At 39.2% G+C, this 22,476-nt stretch overlaps 1 protein-coding gene across 5 annotated transcripts in view; it reads right to left on the bottom strand.

The window, feature by feature from the left end:
• LOC148183445 (nipped-B-like protein) overlaps positions 1–22,476 on the bottom strand; it is a 207,767-nt gene that overhangs the window by 63,950 nt on the left and 121,341 nt on the right. For all 5 annotated transcript variants that reach the window (XM_088061503.1, XM_088061504.1, XM_088061507.1 and 2 more), the window contains one exon: positions 5,287–6,789. In XM_088061503.1, the coding sequence (XP_087917629.1) occupies positions 5,287–6,789 (1,503 nt within the window). The remainder of the gene's footprint in view (positions 1–5,286; positions 6,790–22,476) is intronic.

The raw sequence follows: 22,476 nt of genomic DNA, 5'->3' as shown, positions 1-22,476 counted from the left end.
CAATCTACACAAAGAAGAAGTAGCATTCAGCATTATATTCTGCAGTGAAATTATAATTTAATTTTTTTTTAACAACTGAGCCTTTTAAGGTAATATTTGAAGACTCAAAAGGTGTTTCTGCACAAGTCTTAAAAAACACACACTCATTTGTCCTAGAACTAAAATTTGCAATTACATATGTGGTGCTTATTTTAGGAAGCTAATCCTTTAAATATATTATAAGCCAACTCAGACATCTCCTTACCACAGTTAAATTTTTCTCTCATTCTCTGTGGATGTGTCTACCTGGACCTTAGTAAAACCTTGACGCTGTCTCCCACAGCATTCTCTTGGAAAAGCTGGCAGCCCATGGGTTGGACAGGTGCACTCTGCTGGGTAAGAAACTGTCTAGATGGCTGGGCCCAGAGTGTGGTCAGGAATGAAGTCATCCAGTTGGCAGACAGTCACCAGTGGGGTTCCCCAAAGCTCAGTATTGGGGCCAGCCTTTTTTAATATCTTTATTGATGACCTGGACAAGGGGATCAAATGCACCCTCAGTAAGTTTACAGAGGGCACCAAGGTGGGTGGGAGTGTTGATCTGCTGGAGGGCAGGAAGGCTCTGCAGAAGGATCAGGACAGGATAGAGCCGTAGGACAAGGCCAATTGTATGAGGTTCAGCAAGGCCAAGTGCCAGGTCCTGCCCTTGGGTCACAACAACCCCATGCAGCTCCAGGCTGGGGCAGAGTGGCTGGAAAACTGTCCACAAGGAAAAGAACCTGGGGGTGCTGAACAACAGCAGCTCAACATGAGCCAGTGTGGGCTCAGGCAGGCAAGAAGGCCAATGACATCCTGGCTTGGATCAGAAATGGTGTGACCAGCAGGACCAGGAAAGTGATTGATTGTCTCTGTACTCAGCACTGGCGAGGCCACACCTCGAGTGCTGTGTCCAGTTCTGGGCCCCTCACTGCAAGGAAGACATTGAGGTGCTGGAGCAAGTCCAGAGAAGGGAAACAGAGCTGGGTCTGGATCACCAGGAGTGGCTGAGGGAGCTGAGGGTGTTTAGCCTGGAGAAAAGGAGGCTCAGGGGGGACCTTCTTACTCTCTACAACTACCTGAAAGGAGGGTAGAGGCAGGTGGGGATCAGGCTCTTCTCACAGGGAACAAGCAATAGGACAAGAGGAAAGAGCCTCAAGTTGGTCTAGGGAAGATTTAGATTGGATATTTGGAAAAATTTCTTCACAGAAAGTGTTATCAAGCACTGGAAATGGCTGCCCAGGGCAGTGGTAGAGTCAACATCGCTGGAGGGATTTAAAAGACATATACATGTGGATCTTGAGGACATGGTTTAAGTGGTGGACCCGGCAGTGATGGGTTAATGGTGTGCTTTGATGATCTCAGAGGTCTTTTCTAACCGAAATGATTTTATGAACTTTAAAACTGGTAACACATTTAATCTCAAGATAGTTGATCAGTATAGATATAAGAAGCAGCAGAGAAGGTATTCATTGAAGTTCTGAAATGAAAGCATAGCAAACATGACCTCTTCATTGCAGGCACAAACTTGAAGGGAGAAGTTTAATGAATTCCTCAACAACATGCATTTATATTAAAACCAGGATAAAAGGCATTCACAGATGTTAAAACCAGAAGCAAAAAAAAAAGTGCTATAATTCATTCTGACCTGAAAAAAAAAACCAGGCCATAAAAATTCAGCATAAGACCCCTTAACAAAAATACTGTGAAAAAAACTTCTATAACTTTCCTCTGAGCTAGAGTGTATCTTTCAGAAAAATGCTCAAAGATCACGAGAGAGTAAAAAATGTTGTTTTTTTCTTGCAAATGCCAAAAGGGACTGTTGGGATGGTTCAATCTTAACAATCGCATACTACAGCTATCCCAGTCATATAATAGCCTAATGAAATTTCAAACCTGTATATAAAATGTGCTTAAAATGCTACTTGGATTTTTTACAGTAAAATGAAAGGCTTAGCCATGTAGACAATAACAGGATGATTTTAAAATTTAAAGTTTACTGAAACAATGTAAAAAGTTATATAGATGTTCAGTATATGTAGCATTAATTTTAGCTTAAAATAAGTTGATTTTACTGAGTTTTATAATCAATGGGCATTAGTCCCTTAAGACAGAATAACTATCTAAATGGTTTTTGAACTACCTGAACTAATCTTAGTTTAAACTGGATTTCAGATAAATCACAGCAATGTTGTATGTGACAAAGCCAGGAGAACACATTTTCTTGGGGAAGGATGAGAAAGGACAAACCAAGGACGAGAAATACATGGAGGTGAAAGAAGGAAAGGTAAAGCAAAATATATTAAGCTGCATGGAATAGGAGGGATGCAAGAAGAAATGGAATAATTATGCAAAAAGGCAACCCTAGAAAAGATTTGCTACAATCTATTAAGAAATAAATGATGAAATAAATAAAGAATGCTTATGAAAATTACATCTTCTAGTGTAGTAAAACAGTTATAAGTAAAAATGGCATGGAGTAAAACTAGATGCTATTTCTCTCAGTTGGAGTGAGAACATTGTGGAAATGACATGAATATGTCCTATATCAGTTACTGACAAATAGACCTTGGCTTATGTCATGGGGTGACTTTGTGATGCTTGTATCCCCAATCACCTTGTTTATGTTACATATTAAGTTCTGCACCTTTCAGACTGGCTCTGAGCGCAAAGGAGGGGAAAGAAGAAGTGCGCAGTTTGTGTTCAGAAAGAGCACTCACTCCACCGCATCCTGTTCCTGGACTGTGTTGTCTGCAGCATGGACAGACAGCGGGACAGAGCTCTCCTTTGATGTTGGTTTTTTAGCTAGCTGAGGCAGGGAAGTTCCCTGGACTGGTTTTTCCTTTTTCCTTGGATCTGTTCAAACCTGCTCTGGACTGAAAACCCAGAAAAACACCAGGAGCTCATGCCTGTGGTCCATCAAGGCCTGGGCCTCAGCACTTTCCAGTGCTGGAGGGACTGATAAGAACCTGAGCAAACCGAGCTACACCCCACAACAACGACTTTTCTGGATGTGCCATCTCTTTGAACAGCAAGAAGTTTCATTTAATATTATTCAATTTCTGTTAAATAAACAGGTTTTTTCCACTTTTCTCTAAGGAAATCTTTTCCCGAACCAGTTGGGAGAGGGGCCGCTTGAATTTGCTAACTGGAGGGACCCCATTTGGAAGTTTTCTCCCAAATTTGCCCTAAAACAGGACAGCTTATTAAGAGATATCTTTATGAATTATGAACCCTAAATTATGAACACTGGAATTTACCTCATTATATCCTAGAAAGTAGGCTACCAGGAAGTTGGGCATAAAATGTACAACTAAAAATACACATGAAAAATCTAAGTACAGGCACTTTCTCCAAAAACTGCATGGATGAACACTCAAACCTTGATTTGTAAGAGAAACATAGTTATTCTTTCCATGAAACTTGTTTCTAGCGTCATTGTAAGAATCTTATTCTAGATACAATAGCAGAGACTGATATCAGATTCAGACTTTTTTTCCCCTGGAAAATATGTCCCTAGTTATTTCAAAATATGTAAGAAATATATGACTTCATAAAATGCAAAATACACAAAAATACTCCAGAAAAGCAATAAACCTGAATTTAAAATGAATGCATTGCTCATGTGTGACACTGTTAGTAGAGTCATGCCAACTGGATTAGAGTCAATAAAACCTTTACACATTACTAAAATATACTATATAAATAACCATATACAATACAGACTACAAAAAAGCCTACTTCAGAAACACTTTAGAAAGCATACATATACTGTATATAGCTCAGAGGGCTTTACCAATTTTCTGCACATAGAATTGTGTGATTTCAAAGTCTATCCTTAGGAGCTGAACTCCATCAGAAAGTTTTCCATATGCCTTATAATGAACATAAAACTTTCATCTGAAATCTTTAGACTAAGCTGACAGCAAGGATGTCAAAATTTTCTGTCTGCTTCTATATACCTACTATTTTTAGAACTGGAAACTTTGCCTGTTCTGAATATCAAAAAGCGAGAGGGGAAATGTTCATATTTCCAGGATAAAGAGAAAATATTTAACAAGAAGGCTAACATTTTACAAATAAGCAATACTCATGCTGAATTGTTAAGTCTTTAAGGGTCAATACAATCAAGTTAGTAGAGAACAGACATAGCAAAATAAATTCATCATACAGATATCAACTCAGTACACATGCACATAAACATAGCTATACATTCACAAAGATTTCTAAATCAGTTCTTATCAGATAAACTTTGTAAGAAAACATTTTATTCTAAAATTAATAAGCAATGATATACCCAGAACTGCATTCATAAATAATCCTGTATACAGTTTAAATCCTCTCCTCTTACACTTTATCTTTCAATTTTTGAGACATGACAGCTCTATAAACATAACTACATAAGAAATCTAAATGCTAAACAATATAAAGAACCCTGACCAGTTAGTAACATTGATTTCACAATGTGAAATTATCTAGTTCAGTCTGAAACCAAAGAAACTAAAATTATAGCACCAAGAATAAAAAAGTGTTAAATCTACAGAAGAGACAAATATCAAATCTACAAACTGTTATGAATAAATTCCTGTTTATATGACTAATTTGATAATGCCAGTCTACAGTTTACATTTCTTTCCTCTTTCCACATATGCTGGACCTTATAGACAACACTATCTGAATTCTCCTAAAGACAGAACTTTTTAATAATCTTATTGTCACACAGCCTAAAGTATGGAGGCTTCCCAACAGAGCTGTATTTATAGTGTAAGAGGCAGACGGGGCTTTGTAACTGCCTTCTTATCTCATCATGTAAAAATATCCCTTAGAAAAAACACATTTCATTTCCAAATAAAAATATAAAAGAATCTTAGGGCTTGTATACATAGTATTTCACAACACTTCAGCTATAACAATTTAGTTATAGTAGTACCATTCCCTTATACAGACACACCCAATCATCCCTATTGTAGTTTTTTACCTAGATAAATTACCAGATTAAACTCATGTAACTGAAGTACATTTTAAGACTATTTAAGTATTCCCACATTAGGAACTTGCATTGGAATAAACAAATCATTTTAGTTACACTGTAGCAAGATTTCCAATAACCACAATCTCATACACAAATTTCACTTTGTTCCCCAAAATCACCATATAAGCAAGAGTATAAACTATTAAACATTTGTGTTTACTTTCTAACCATAGGAGTAGCAAATCTAAAAGAACAGGAGTATACAAGATATAATGCAATTAACATTAAAAAAACCAACTTACCTTTATTAGATTTGGATGACTTGTTCTTGCTAGGTTTAAAACAAGAGCCCCTTGATTTATCTTCTCTATCCTTAATAAATTTCTGCACATCATCCAATGAAAGTTTTTGAAGGACAACTACAGGCTTAGCTCCTTTATTTAGATCTTCAACTAGCCCAATCTTCTCTACTTTGTCCTGTTCACCTTTAAATTCAGTTTTCCTTGATTCCTGAGTGACATTGACATCTCTATTACGCTTGATTTTTGGAATGACAAAATGTTTCAATGCTCCAGATCTTGCCCCCAACAAATAACTGGGAAACTCTGCTTTATTGTCAGCATGTGCTTTATTACTATTTACTTTACTCTTATTACCATCTGTCCTTTGTTCATCTTTGCTGTTTTGTGATTTAAAACCAGGTTTATCAGGTCTTGATTTACTAGAATCTCCTCTACCTTCCTGTTTAATGCGTGGGCTGTCAGGTCTAGATTTCTGATCCCCAGAAGAAAACCTTTCCCTTGATTCACCAGACTCATGTCTATGTTTCCTTGCAAATTTCTCAGGTTTTGAACCATCAGATTTAATACCATGTTTAGAATCATGTTCATTTTTGTTTGAGGATCTCAAATATTCAGGTCTTCTGATCTTGGATGGATCTCCTCTGTATCTCTCTGATTCCTCCCTGTCCTCTGATCTTTGTTTGAGGCTATCATGGTCACGCTTTGCTGTATCAGAAACTGAGCGCCCATCAGGCCTCTGTTTTGTTGTATCGGATCTACTTTCAGATTTTATCCTTGAAGGATCAGATTTCACATCTAGTTTATGCCTAGATATTTCTATTTTCTTATCTGATAATGGTTTACTTGAGTCCCTCCTGTTATCATGTCTATGTTTTGGCATTTCAGGCCTGCCTTCATTCTTCTGTTTCGGTGTTTCAGGCCTCTGCCTTATTTCCTGTTTGTCATTATTTTGTTTTCCCTCATTTTGTTTCATCTCCATTTGCCTGCTCTGGTTTTGTTTTGTTTCTGTTTGTCTGTTCTCATTTTGTTTCACTTCCATTTGTCTGCTTTCATGCTTGCTTTCACGTTTAGCTTCTACCTGTTTCTTCTCATTCTGTTTGCTTTCCAACCGCTTGCTCACATTTTGCTGAAATTCCATTTGTCTGTTTTCATTTTGCTGGATATCTGTTTTTTGACTCCCAAAGTCTGACATTTTCCTAAAAATCTCGGGATGGTTTTCAGGTTTATATTTAAGAACTCCAACAGTGTCTTCTTGGGGAACACACACAAACACGTCATTATACTGCTTAATTTCTTCAGGTTTTTTGATGATGTCCAAATCCTGAGTTACTGTTGCCTGAGAATCTGCTCTTCCTGCTTGCTGCAGATCAATACTAACCATCAGCGCTGGCCTTGCCCCATTTCCTGCAGAACCTGTCTCCTGAGAGGCTGCTCTATTTCCTCCAGTAGCACCTCCAACCTCCTGTGGTTTGTTTTCTTGCTTTCGCTTCTTCAGAGGCTTATCTACAAATTAAAAGAGAAAAATCATAAATGCTATATATTAGAAATAAGCAAATGTCGGAGCAAAAATGTCCATTCCCCTCCACCCCCACCAATTAATCCTCCTCCACATCTATGTGCACACAAACAACAAAACCCATTGAATAGCAAGAATAGAACTTCTCTAATACTTTTTAATGTGTTTGTTATCAATCTACTGCATGTGCCAATTAATCATTAAAAAACATCTTTGAAACACATTAAATCAGTTCCTGTACAATTCCCAAGAGAACCATCTAATAAAGAAGCTGCAATAATGGCCAAAAAAATATAATTTACAGTTGAAGCAAGTTTTGAGGAATACTACTATGAAAGATTCTCTTTTGCAGATTAAGCCTGGTTCATTATACATGAACTATGCAAGGATCTGCAATGATTAAGAAAGAGCTTCTCCCTACTTGATTCAGTTGGGCTTCACATATATTGTAGCCAGGGAACACATGAATAGTGAACAAAAATTATTAAAATAAGTCCAACACTCCATGCTTCTCTTTGAAACAAGCAGTATAGCAAGAGTTGGAGTCTATACCATATCACATATGAATAAGTGTGTGGGGGCTGGCACTGCACAGTTAAAGGTTTCAGTATTTTCCCCTTGCAACCATAATGTTTTTCATGGATGAAATAAAAAATTCAGTGATAATTTTATGTAGTGTCAAGACCTTGACTCTACAATAATCCTTTCAGTTTACATTTTTAAAAAAATCATTAAAAGTAGAATACAGAAAAACAGGAAGTGAGCCAACCACCCCCTCCTGTAATTTGGCAGAATTCACAGAAATGAGAAGCACATGAAAATATCTATTAATTTAAAATACAACCTATTTAAATTACCAACATGATACTCTAAACTAAAATTAATTTCTACCATGAAACTCAAAAGCCCTACCTGTACTAAGGCTTATATTCTCATTTTGTAGTTTGTCAATAAAAAAAAGATATTTTCTCTGTAATCAGGGAATATGATTTTAAGTCTAAGTAATTACCAAACACAGGTTGAAAATTCTATCAAAATGTCTAGACCACAAATACAATATAAGAAAAATAACTTATTTTGTGCTTAGATTTGTGGTGCCTTTTCACCAGATGAAATGAGCCAGCTCTCCTTTTGGGAGCAGGGGATAAGTAAGGAGGATGCAATCAAAGAAGAAGGAATTAAACTCTTAACAAAAATACCCCCAACCTCTCAAATTGTAAACCAGAATTATAACTATGACTTCTAATTTCCTCTATACTTGTAGAAGATTCTGGTTCAGAAGTATTAAAATTTTTAAGGATCATCTCCAAAATTAACATTAGAACACAGTAACAAGTAGTAAGATAGTCAACTCCAGTGATATGAACAGGTTTGTGGGGTTTTTCTGTCATTTAAATTCTGAAATCTCCTTGTATATCTCTAACTTCCTAAAACTCCAAAATTATGTATAACATTTAATGTCTGGAAGACAGTAAAGACAAATACAATAAACTCCATGCAGAAACTAGTCAACTGCAAATAAGGAACTTTTCAAAGTAGGAACACTTGCCAACTTTATGATAGACATGTGAACCAAAATAAATTTGATGAATTGAAAGTGCAGCTTTTTAGCATGGCAGTTTTTCCTTTTTCTGCCCAACAACAAAAATTGTTGGATTTATATGAGAGCTTATATAGATTAACTTCCTTACACTACTTGTTAAAACAAATGGGGTTTTTTTTTGAAACCTTCATACAATGACAAAAAATATTTTTCTACTTGTGACTAAGAGGGCTTTGACCTCACTGAGCTTCATAGAAGGTCTTAGGAATGACCAGGAAGTAGAAGCTTCCAAACTGAGAGATTTCAAATTTGATTACTTTTTTTTTAAACACATATACATTACTATACATACATACACACACATATCACTACCTCATTTCTCAATTAAAACTGTTGAAATTTTGAAACACAAATTGAGAAACTTGTGTTCTTATGAAAAAGTCAGTCAGCTTTTTCATTTTAATCCAGAAATGTCAGTCACACTGAAAAAGTCCTGTAAAGCTCTGATGGTGGATCTAGCTTTTAAGACATTACTGTTACCAGTTATCTGCCCTCTCCCTTTAACTGAGGTTATCACCTGTAGCAGAAGGGAACACACATTCACATTTCTACAAGTGTGTTTCATTGTCTAGTGCATCAGATTACAGCACTAGTGAAGACGGTTTGCATTAACCTAACCAGACTGAACAAGCCAGCTAAGAACCAAGCAAAGGTTTTCTTCTGCTACCCCTACTATAGGAGCAAGGCAAATGGTAAGGAGATATGATGTCTGAAACTGGTGTAGCTAGATCAATGAAAACTCACCTTTCAGAGCCCTCATGCTGAGGGTTCTATGATTAAACAACCAAAACAATTCAAGTATGACCAATTTTCTCTCTTGAACTTCCATGGGCTCAAAATGCTGCTGTTCATCATCATCCAAAATGTCCAATTGTAAATTGAGAACATATAAATAGATAATTGCATCATAACTTGTCATATTCCCTCTAAATACAGAGATCATTTGATGCACCTTCTTTGCTTCTCTTGACAACTCAGTACTGATGATTAGTAAGTTATAACCACAACCTGTTGATATCTTATCTGAAAAGAAAGGGGTGCCTTCAAAGTATTCTTTTCCTAAATGTCAAGGTGATTGCAGATGGAGTTCCAGATTATTCACAGATTTCTTGATATTTCCAGTGCATCTTGAGGGTGGTCCTCAGAACTAAATGACAGTTTTGCCTCTATGAGAGTTCTGGACCTAAGACAAAAAACTACAAAACTAGGAGGACTTGACTCCCTTGAGGGTAGAGAGGCCTTACAGAGCAATCTAGATAGTCTAGAGGGCTGGGCAAGCAACAACCATATGAAGTTTAACAAGGGCAAGGGATGGATTCTGCACCTGGGATGGGGCAACTCTGCATGTACGGACAGACTGGGGAATGAGAGGCTGGAGAGCATCTGTGGGAAGGGACCTGAGGGTCCTGGTTGATGGCCAGTTGAATATGAGTCAGCAGTGCCCTGGCAGCCAGGAGGGCCAACCATGTCCTGGAGTACATCAGGCATAGCATCACCAGCCAGTTGAGGGAGGGGATTGTCCTGCCCTGCTCTGTACTGGTGTGGCCTCACTGGGGGCTGTTTTGGGCACCACAGTATAAGGAAGACATTACACTATTGGAGAGCATCCAAAGGAGGAACCAAAGATGGTGAAGGGTCTGAGGGGAACCTGTATGAGGAGCATCTGAGGTCACTTGGCTCATTCAGCCTGAAGAAGAGATTGACGGAAGACCTCGTCAAGGTCTGCAGCTTCCTCCTGAGGGGCAGCAGAGGGGCAGGCGCTGAGCTCTGCTCTCTGATGACCAATGACAGGACCCAAGGGAACAGCTGGAACTGTGTCAGGGGAGGTTTAGGTTGGATATCAGGAAAAGGTTATTCACACAGAGGGTGGTCAGGTATTGAACAGGCTCCCGAGGGAAGTGGTCACAGCCCCAAGGCTGCCAGAGCTCAATGAGGATTTGGATAATGCTCTCAGGAACAGGGTGGGATTGCTGGGGTGTCCTGTCCAGGGGCAGGAGTTGGACTTGATGATTCTTGTGCGTCCCTTCCAGTTCAGGATATTCTATGAAAATATCAGGTGCAACTTGTGCATTAAAGGTAGGATGAGTACATGGTACCGCTATCTTCATTGAGCATAATGGAAAAACTCCACTGAATGGGCACAAATACTTTTTTGGTTGCCAATATAGCTGCAGAAATATGAAATGTGAAAAACACCATTGGGCTTTATTAAATTCTGAACTCACTTTGAACTATGAGAATAATCAATAGATTATCAGAGAAGTGAGAGTAATTAACCTCTGAAAACAGATGTCTTGAAGTCTTCTCTTTTACAATCAAATATATGCAAGTTTGCATAAATCTGTCTTGTTAAGGAATGAGTCCCAAGACCCCATAGGGTCTTAATGAACAGATGAACTCAGGAACTTTACAATATCCATTCAAATATTCTTCATAATATTCAAGACATCAGTATCCAAGCTTCATCCACTTCATTCCATAGATGATGGAATTTATTATCAGGATCTAGGAGTTTGCAAAAATATCAGACTAACAAACATTTTTCTTTCAAATCCTGCAGACCTAGGTTCAGAGCTTGCCACAGTTCTGAACAGGTAGGCTCACATACCCTTGAGACCAATTTAGTGTGACCAGGATCTTTTTGCTTCACTCTTTACAGCAATTTTTGTAATAGAAGGAATATGTAGTAAGCCACAGAAGAGCTTTTTGACTATATTATAGATCAGGTATCCAAGTTTGTTGTCCTCAGATTATTTTCTTTTTAGAAATATTATTCACTCCTCCCCCTTCCCTGCCTCCCAAGAATGCAGATACATCAAAAATGTATCTACATTTTGTTCAATTACTTGAACAAATTTATGACTGTTCAGAGTATAGTCTGATCCAAGTTGTTCTCCTATGTGTGCATTGGTTTGTCTTGTCAAATTTGCATGGACATTCTCTTTACATTGCAACATGCTCACCAAAAGGCAGAACCTTGGTACTCAGCAAGACAATAAACTATCTTATTTTAAAAAATAGCAGAGATGTTCTGTCAAATTAAATGGGTCACTGTGGTGCAAGAAACAAAATATTACAGGAACCACAAGTTTGAAATGGATTTCCAAGCAGTTGTGTCTCACCTGTCCTGTTATGAACAGTATTCCTGGAGACAGGTTGTGGCCTTCATCTTTGGAAATATCTGCATGTCAAAACAATGAGTACTTTCAGATTTAGAAATTAATTACTGCAGAACCTCTGTGCAAAAACACATTGCACTGGAATAACCACAGATACCTTTGAATATATTTCTGATGAAACTGCAAGTCAATTGTGATTTGCAGCATATCCATGCTGAAAATGGATATACTTGGAAGCTGAGCATGTATTAGGAACAGTAGCTGGATGAGGGGAGAGGTATTAAAGAAGTATCTGCATTCTTCCATTTAATCTGAAATTTTTCCAAAGCAGCAGCCAGAACACCACTAGTGCTGAAGTGTCCGATGTTACTGCTTTCTTGCAAACCCGATGATTAAGTCTCAGATTAAACTTTTTCAACAAATGAGTATAATAGGATGATAGCCTAAAAACCTCTAGAAGTGCATGTCCTAGCAGATGGAAATGGGTCTTTTGTAAATACTTGTCAAAAGGAAACAACCCTAAATAAGAACCACATGCATGGTTGCTGAGCTTTGTTTTAGCAGAATGGTAACACTCAGTTCTATTGTTTGGTAAACTTTAAAATCCAGAGATTTCTGATTTATCTTGAAGACACAACATATAAATTACCACTTCCCCATTTACAACTTGTAAGGAATTCAGTTGGAGACTTCATGTCCAAGATGGATAAATGTGAATGCACTCCAGAATCACAAAGATTGATCCTCTAATGCTGAATTCTGTGTGAACTATCTTGATGACTCCAGTATAAATTTCTCATAACAACTAAGAGTGTAATATCTTAAAACTCTGATACTCTTCAGAGATTATTGGGATATGCCTCCACTCATTTAAAATACCACTTATTTGCACTATTTAAATCAGCAGTGAATAAATTTATCCCAATGTCCTGGTTTAGGGCAAATCTGGGAGAGAACCTCCAAATGGAGGTCCCCATAGAAAAGCAAATTCAAGTGGCCCCTCCCCCAACTGGTTCAGGAAAAGGATTTCCTTGGAGAAAAGTGGAAAAAACTGTTTATTTAACAGAAATTTAATAATATTAAACAATAAAACCTCTCACTGTTCAATGAGATGGCAAATCCAGAAAAAGTCCTTTTCATATGGGGTTGCTTGGCTCGCTCAGGTTACCAGTCCCTCCGACGCTGGAAAGTACCCTGATGCCATCAAGGTATGTGGAAGTGGAATCCATTTCTATTTCTGGGGTGACAAGAGGATCCTAGCAGCTGGCTGTACTGGAAGCTGAAGTGAGTTTAACCGGGAACGAGTGGCAGAAACAACCCCTCGTGACTGGCCCAGAGGCTCTATGCATCCTCGGCATAGACTCTCTCAGAAGTGGGTATTTCAAAGATACAAAAGGACATTGTTGGGCTTTTGGGATAGCTGCTCTAGAGACAGAATAAATCAGAAAACCGAATACCCTGCCTGGTCTCTCAGATGACCCCTCTGCTGTGAGACTGTTGAGAGTTGAAAAACAACAGGTACCAATTGCCACAGCAACAGTGCACCACTGGCAATACTGCACCAACTGAGTCTGTGATCCCCATCCATAACATGATTCGTGAAATGGAGAGCCAAGGGGTGGTCAGCAAGGCTCATTCACCCTTTAACAGACCTATATGGCCAGTACGTAAGTCCAGTGGAGAATGGAGACTGACAGTAGATTACCATGGCCTGAATGAAGTCATGCCACCATTAAGTGCTGCTGTGTCAGACATGCTGGAGCTTCAGTATGAGCTGGAGTCCAAGGAAGCAAAGTGGTATGCAACCATTGATATTGCCAAAACCTTTTCTCCATTCCTTTGGCAGCAGAGTGCATGGCCCAGTTTGCCTTCACCTGGAGGGGTGTGCAGTAAACCTGGAACCGGCTACCCCAGGGGTGGAAGCACAATCCCACCATCTGCCATGGACTGATCCAGACTGTACTGGAAAAGGGCAAGGCTCTGGAACATCTACAGAATATAGATTACATCATCGTATGGGGGAATACAGCAGAAGTCTTTGAGAAAGGAGAGATTATCCAGATTCTCCTGAGAGCTGGTTTTGCCATTAGGCAAAGTAACATTAACGGACCTGCTCAAGAAATTCAGTTTCTAGGAGTCACGTGGCAAGATGGACATTGCCAGATCCCAACAGAGGTAATCAACAAAATCACCACTATGTCCCTACCTACCAACAAGAAGAAAACTCAGGCTTTTCTAGGAGCCACAGGCTTTTGGAAGATGAATATCCTGGAGTACAGCATGATTGTAAACCCTCTTTATCTCGTGATTGTCTTGGGGTGATTTTATGATGGTGCTTTACTGTCTGCTTTATGCCCAGAAAACAATTGCTGTGGCTTTAAGATGGACCCAGGGGGTGGGGTGGGGAGCCGTGGGCTCCTATGCGGGCTCTGTTCAATCTCTCTCTTCAGCGTGGTTGGTGGCTACATGGATTGTAACTTCATTGCTGTGGTGGGTTTAGCACTGGTTAAAATGCAAAATGCAAAACCAGCACAATTACTTTTTATTGCTGAATTCATTTTCACCAACTTAGGTAAGAAGCTTCTGGGTTTTTTGGGGTTTTTTTCCTCCCCTGGCCTGGAAGCTTTTCACCAGCAAATCTTTTTGGCAGGTTTTTTTGTTGTTGTTTTTTTTGTTTGTTTGGTTGGTTTTTTTTCTATGCCTCGGGGAGCCTGCAGGGCCACTCTGGCCAGTCCAAATCCCAGAAAGACTGAGCCAGTGAAAGAAGGGACATTAAACTCCACCACCTTTTCCGGCTGTGAGAAGACCCACACCAGAAATCCAACAGGTTCCCAGCCACTTTGTGAACTCTGTTCTCCTCCCCTCACAGAGATAAAAACGAGCGGTTGCCATCTTTGCCTCTCAGCCACATGGTGAGGTGGGGGTGGGGTGTAAGGTTCAATTTTCTTTATTTCCTGTGCTTTGTGGGTATCTTGCTTTGCTAATAAACAGTTTTACTTTTTTTTCACTTTCATCCCCTGGTATCCATTTCTCTCACTGGCAGAAGAAAAGAGGTATTGAAGCCCTCTCTCTTTAGAGAAAAACATTCACTTTAGAGCGTTCTTCTCAGAATTTGTCTCCAAACCAAGACAGTGACACAAAAGAGAAATGATTTCTAGTGGGGCCCTAAACAAGTGTTCAAACAAATTAACCAGGAGATTGCCCACGCAGTAGCCCTTAGGCCAGTCAGAACAGGGCAGGATGTGAAGAAAGTGCTCTACACTGCAGCCAGGGTGAATGGTCCTTCCTGGAGCCTCTGGCAGAAGGGACCTGGAGAGACTCGAGGACGACCGCTCAGGTTCTGGAGTCGGGGATACAAAGTATCTCAGGCTGGCTATACCCCAACTGAGAAGGAAATTCTTGTGGCTTATGAAAGGGTTTGAGCTGCCTCAGAAGTAATTGGCACCAAAGCGCAGCTGCTTCTGGCACCCCAACTACCAGTGTTGGGTTGGATGTTCAAGGGAAAGGTTCTTTCCATGTATCATGCCACCGACACCATGTGGAGCAAGTAGATTACGCTGATCACACAGGGAACCCAGATAGGACATATTAATAGCCCTGGGATTCTGGAAATTATAACAAACTGGCCCAAAGGTGATACTTTTGAATTATCATTTGAAGAAGAGGAAGAACAAGTTACATGTATCAAGGAAACCCCACCATATAACAAGCTACAGGAGAGTGGAAAGACGATATGCTCTCTTCACTGATGGTTCCTGCTGAATTGTAGGAACAAATCAAAAATGGAAAGCTGCTGTATGGAGCCCCATACAGTGAGTTGCACAAGATACTGAGGGACAAGGTGGATTGAGTCAGGTCACAGAGCTTAAAGCCATCCAGCTGTCTTTGGATATTGCCAAATGACAGACGTGGCCAAAGCTCTATCTCTACACTGACTCGTGGATGTTGCTAATGCTCTGTGGGGATGGCTGGATCATTGGAGAAAGGCCAACTGGCAGCACAGAGGGAAACCCATCTGGGCCACTGAGATTTGGCAGGACATCGCTGCCCAGGTAGAGAGGCTGACCATGAAGGTTCGACACATAGATGCACACGTAATCAAAGGTCAGGCTAATGAAGAGCATCATAACAATGAGCAGGTGGATCGAGCTGCCAAGGTACAAGTATCACAGGTGGATTTGGACTGGCAGCACAAGGGAGAATTATTTCTAACTCGTTGGGCCCATGATGCCTCTAGTCATCAGGGAAGATGCAACATACCGATGGGCTCGTGAGTGATGGGTGGACTTAACTATGGACAGTATCTCATAAGTCATCTACAGCTGTGAGACATGCACTGCAAACAGGTCAAGCAGGTGAAGAGTCTGTGGTATGGTAGATGATGGTCAAAGTATAGGTATGGGGAAGCATGGCAAATTGACTACATCACCCTTTCCCAAACCTGCCAAGGCAAGTGCTACATGCTGACCATAGTGAAAGCTACCAATGGATGATTGGAGACCTACCCTGTGCCTCATGCTACTGCCCAGAACAACATCTTGGGCCTGGAAAAGCAAGTCCTGTGGAGACATGGCACCCCTGAGAGAATTGAGACAGACAATGAGACCCATTTCAAGAACAGCCTCATAAACACTTGGGCCAGAGAACATAGTATCAAATGGATATAGCATATTCCCTATCATGCACCAGCTGCCAGGAAAGTTGAACTGTGCAACAGACTACTAAACACCACCCTGAAGGCACTCGGCAGGAGGACCTTCAAAAATTGGGAAGTGAATTTAGAAAAAGCCACCTGGATAGTCAACACCAGAGGGTCCATCAATCCAGCTGGTCTTGCCCAGTCTGAACCATTGCACACAGTGGATGGAGATAAAGTCACTGTGGTACACATAAGAAGTATTTTTAAAAAGACTGTTTGGATTAGTCCCACCTCAGGCAAAGGCAAACCCATCAGTGGGATTGTTCTTGCTCAAGGACCTGGTTACACTTGGTGGGTAATACAGAAAGATGGGGAAACCCGCTGTGTATCACAAGGAGACCTAATTTTAAGTGAGAAATGTGTGTAAAGTTTTATTGTATATATATATATATATATATAAAATATATATATATATATATATATATATATATATATATATGTTGAGTTTAAAAAGAGTATTGATTTGGATATGATGTAGATGGTAATAGAATAAGGGGTGGATATTGTCTTAGGTTACAATGTAAGATGTAACCAAAAGTATGTGTTCTATCACCATTTTCATAAACTGTTTAAAACAGGTGGGGCAGTGTTCTTTATCTTTTCCAAGACTCATCCCTGACTACTCCCTCCAGGGGATGCCTTCTGCTAATGGACCATCAAGTCTCACTGCATGACTCATAAAATTACATCATCCCATTGTGAAATGCTCTACCCAGGGGGGAGGAACCAAGCATTCCTACCTGGATATAATCTGAGGTTTTGGAACACCACAGGCAGTCTTATCTACTGTATTCCCAGAACACAAGAGCTACATAACCACCACTGGACCTTCAGAGGAAGACCAGACCTTTCTACAGGATCATCACTTCAAGAGAACCACATCTATCACTTCAACAGGACTGCAGCCACCATTTAATCAGACTTCTACCATCACCCTGACAAACAGGATGTCACGTTGTATCCTGACTGTCAGTTTAAGCCAGTGTTTTCTGCCTTTATTTTATTTTTCCTATTAAATTATAGCTCTTACAGTCTCCCACTGGTTTGTTTTCAGACTAACACACTCCCCTTGAAGGAGAGACTCAGCAAACATAAGGCAATAATTTTAGTCTCACTGCTTGCTCCCTTACAGAAGAAACTAAGAAAGTAAAGTCATGAACCTGGTATAGGAAGCTTTATAGAACAAACATAATTACAAAGTAGAGACCAGAGGGCTTCTAGCTGCTGCAGTTCAGAGGAAGGGATTTCCAAGAATCTGAACAGAAACAGCTGATTTTTAGCCATCTGTCAAGGGACTTCATCAAACTTCTGGTCACTATGCAAAAAAGAAAGTCCATTAAGAGGGATGTCCAAACTCATTCAGGAAATAAAACAATCACAAACCAAACCAAAACCAAAACCCTTAAAATGACTACAGGAACCTCTGACATGCCTTAGGGTGTAGCACAATTCATAATCTTCATTTTGGTAAAGTTCTGTTTGTTTTCTTAAATATGACAATAATGTAATCAGCATAACCAGAGGATGAAATATGATCTTACAATTTTTTCTGCTTAAGATGTTTGTTAAATCATTATTCCCTGCCAACTATATTAATACAAAAGAAATATTACACTAGATAATAACAAGAATTGAGCTACAGAAAATTACAATCAAGCATCTCCACTTGTTTAAAGACTGGAAGATGTAATTTAACCTCCCTGAATTTTTATAAACAATATGATATCAATTTATCTATGAGAGATATTTTTCTGAAAAAAATCCAGGGTTTTATCCATGTGATTGTTTTGTGAAGAATTATAGTTTTGTAAACTCAATTGTTAAAAAATCTAAGAAAAACCTGAAGTGTGATTACTTTTGAAATTCATAATGCAGCACCTAACTTCACAAGAAAAAGTCAACACACTAACAGTGGACTTAATGAAGACAAGTTATTTCATGTATCACATACAGATTAACATTTCCAATGAGTTTCAAACTCATTTGTAGGAACAAAAAACTTCAGAAATAAGGAAATTACTTTAAAATTTATTGGTGAACACTTTTAAACTCCCTTCCAGATGTTGATTTTATTCTGACATCATACCTTGCATTCAAAAGAATTTTCAATTAACTAGATCCAGTAACATTTATATAGGATTGTCTCTCTGGAAACTAAAGCCTTCTGATAATATTTTCATAGTTTTAGTTACTTTCCCATGAAAGTTCTATAAACATAAGTTGTTTATCACATTCCTTCTAAGAAATGTCTTTTGATGGATGTTTCGCATGACCGGTGTGCTTGGGAAGGTGGTAACTTGATTATCCAATCCCTGGTCATTGTTGAGAATCTATAAATACTAGAGTCAGAGAATAAAGGCACTGTTTTTTCTGTCCTGATACTGAGAGGTGTTCGTGTGAATAATTTCGTGTCCTCTAGCAACATAGGATGATAATGAAAAAAAAGTCTGTCATCATCTTAGGTTGATGGCGTGAACTTAGTGGCTATGAGCTACAGTAATGCTGGGCTTAAACTGTTAATAAGCTTTGTGAATTATACATGCTGTTCTTTATCAAAATTTAAATCCATTATAGAGAAGTGACTCTCTCAGAACAAAATAGTCATTACTGGGTAAGTAATGTTATAAATCCTCCTATCCATTTAACAGGTACAATCAAGAGCATACGCTACATGTATATTATGTTTAATTCTTATCTTAGTTCATGATATAAATAAAAATAAAATACACTTCTTACTAATCTGAGTTTTAGTTATTTTCTACACCTCCTTACAAGAGCAGGTTTTTGCACTACCCTACGTAAAGCAAAACCTGGATAAATGTGGGAATTTGCTTTCATGTTACACAAGAGCACCAAAGGAAACACCATTAAAAATATGCCTTTTCTTTTTTAAAAAAATGTGCTTTTCAGTATTACATTCTTAAAAAATATAAAAGAAAGCAATTTTCACTAGATAGTTTGGAACACTGCAACACTTCATTGCAATTTCTCTAGATAGAAATTTCTTCCCCTTACTTTTCTTAAAACATGTCTGAACATAAAACAAAAAAAGTCTTTCATCTATAGGGACTGGATTTTGCAAATCTACTTTTTCTTGGGAAAGCTACATTGGGTGCCAGTTTCATCTATTACTACAAAATGTAGACCTAATGAAAGTTTGTATACATAAAATACATGGTACCAAATTCACACACCATCCTACTACACAGAGACATAATTATTTGTATTTTACACTGTCTCATTTCATGTTTTGGTATTAACTGTAATCTTCAGCAAGATTACTATACAAATGACTACACTCATATCTCTATTTTAAAAGTAAATAATCCCCCTATAACATATTTTTGAAAATGAATGGTAATATACTGGCTATAATTACATGTTCTGTCACTTAAATAATTTGCTACATAAAATTAAATGTAAACAAACTTAATTTTTGATAGTGTTCTATCTCTTCTTTGTGGGACTTCTGGAGGGAGATGGGTAATGGGGAGAAAGGGAAAGGAGCTGAATAAGAACTTTAAAAGTAAGAGAAAAAGTTTACTTACCTATAAATGTAGTTTTGAGATTTGCTCCGGCAGATTCACACTCTTGGGATGGGTGTGTCTGCTGCTATGGGGTTGGAATGAACTAAAAAAAGAAGGGCCTACAGCAGGCATCCAAATTCCCCCTAACTGATCCAAATACTGCAAATAAAGTTATTACAGCTTCACTTCTCCCTAATTCAAAGAATCTACAGTATGGGAATACAGCTAGAGAGCAGAAGTGAGAGCACTGCTAAACTCATGGCAGAAGTGGATGCAGTAACTCTGCTAGGCTGCAGGCCTTGGCAGGCAGTAAGGCCTTTGCAAGCAGTACCCTGAAGAGGGAAGCACAAGACAGTGGTATGCTTGGTATGCTTAGTTTATGTTAGACCTGTACATGTCTGTACAGGTCTGTGCTAGCTTATAGTAAAGCAATATTGTTAAGAAACATAGATATGGCTGTTATAGTGAATATTGCTTAAGCAAGCGAGCTATTTTTAGCTACAGCTGAAAAGGTATAAATGTTAAGCTCTATAATCAATAAATTGACTTCTTGCATGAAAGTGAGTCCCTCTTCAATCGCCTGACAATTGGTGCCCCGTGTGAGGAGAGTGATGACTGCCTAGCTGAAGCGGCTGTCGGCGAGCCCTGTAGAACTAAGTGCTCCTGAGAGGAAGGGGGAAGGCAGCCGGCAACAATCAATCCCTCTGGAACGAGGTGAGCTACAGGGGACGATGGGTAAGGGGATATCTGGCCAAGAAAGAGACATTTTTGAATTTATGACAAAGCTGTTAGACAAGTGTCATGGGGTAGCTTTACCTTTAAGACAGCTTAGAAAGAGGAGAAGTTAGAGCTGCTGGTGGCTGATGGGAGTTTTTCCTCCTGACCAATTATCAGTCATTTCCAAGAATTGACAGCAGATCTGACCATTAAAAAGTGAATTCAACTTGTAAACACCCCCTTAAGAAGTACAGTCAGAGTTCTCTTGCTCTCTTTGGTTTCCGGCTTTTAACAAGGTAACAAGGTCTGTCCTGGCCTCCTTCCCCCCCTCCAGGCCGACAAGGCCGCAGGGAAGGGGGGGGGGAGAGAAGCAGAGTTGGTCAGCTGAGCTTAGTTTTCAGTTTCTGCTGCGGGACTGAAACCTGACACTAGGAACTCTTGCAGCTTTCTAAAGCTTTTAATTCTTTTACTACTTTGATAAATGAACAGATTACTCCTTTTTCTCAGAAAAGACAGAGAACGAGAGAGACAATCAACATGCAAAAAACATCATAGAACCACTAAAAACAGTGAGAGAAAGAGTTAAGTTTAAATAAGAAGGAGAGAATAAGGAGATGCGTACAGCTGAAATATCTTTTTGTAAAAGCTATGGAGATGGGTAATAGTAGTTTAAAAGACTCCTTTAATTCATGACTAGAGTATGGGAGGAATAAAGTATTCAAAGTGTGGACTTTTTAAAAAAAGAGAGAGTAATTGTGATACTGTGAGTTGCTGGAGATGGGTAGAGTGAAGATTTTTTGAAGCCTTGAAGAGCAAAGCAAAAGCTGTTTTCCAGGAAGGCTCACAGAGAGAGATGAAGAAGACCTCTGCCTTTGAATAACTCATCCTTAAAATAGTATCCCTAGACTCATTTGACCCATGCACACCTCGGAATGATGTGGAATGGGAGGAGTGAACTCTAAAAACTCCATAGATCGGCAAAAAGAGACTTCTGTTTCTCTACAAAGAATGAAAAAAAGACTAGCAAAAATTGAGACTGTTTTTGACCACCAAAGTTCTAAAGTTTTTTTTTTGTCTCTATGTTATCATGTGTACAAAAGAATAGTTAAGTGGTGAGAGATAAAAGGGTTTTCCGGAAGTTTATTCTAGTGTTCTTATTCTTGTAGTTTGTTAATAAACTGTTTCTATTCCTTTTAAGTTTTAAGCCTGTTTTGCTCTTGTTCAAATCCATATCTCACAGAAAGAAATAGTAATTTTTTAGTTACTGGTTTTAAACCACAACAACAAGCATGGCAAATCTTTGCCTGCACATGATTTAAAAGTAATGCTTAAATGGACAGCATCTAAGCTGACAGGAGTTACCCAGTCCACAATCCTTATGACAGATTTGTGGGATGAGGTTGGAGTGAAACTGTGGAACTATGCAATGGAAGGAGATAAAACAGATGCAGAAATGCTTCCCTCCTGGAGAGAAATTTTTGAAACCCTGAAAACTCAGGAAAAATCCCATGCTAAAGATAAAGGGCATGACTCTTGCCCCCCCCCTCTGCAGCAGCAGAGACTCAGACCTCTTTACAATTTGAAGAGACTGTGTCTCTCCCGGTACAGCCTCCAGACCCCTCAGCTGCCCCTCTTGCAACTAATAGAGGGACCCCTCACAATCTCTAAGCGCATTTGCTGCGGGCTACTGCCCAGATGACAGCGATGAGGACAGAGAAGCTCCTTTTGACCCTGGACTCTTCTGACCAGGCTCAGAACTGCCCAAGGGAGGCCCTTGAGGGAGTCCAGGACACAGCTCGCCAAGCCTTTCTTAAGGTCCCGGATGCAAAAACGCCTATTGTCCAAGGACCTCAAGAGCCTTATATGCAGTTTGTTGATCACCTTAAGCAAGCACTCAAATGCCAAATTGATAACTCAGAGGCTCATGAAATCTAACTTTTAAAACTTGCTGTTGAAAATGCAAACACAGACTGTAAAAAACTCCTTAAGTCTGCCTAATCAGAATCCAA

Source organism: Pseudopodoces humilis, chromosome 12 (genome assembly GCF_049639895.1).
Source record: "Pseudopodoces humilis isolate 2021_Gansu_Grassland_sample_001 chromosome 12, ASM4963989v1, whole genome shotgun sequence".
In the NCBI taxonomy this organism is placed as follows: Eukaryota; Metazoa; Chordata; class Aves; order Passeriformes; family Paridae; genus Pseudopodoces; species Pseudopodoces humilis.
This window is presented reverse-complemented; position numbering and strand designations above follow the sequence as displayed.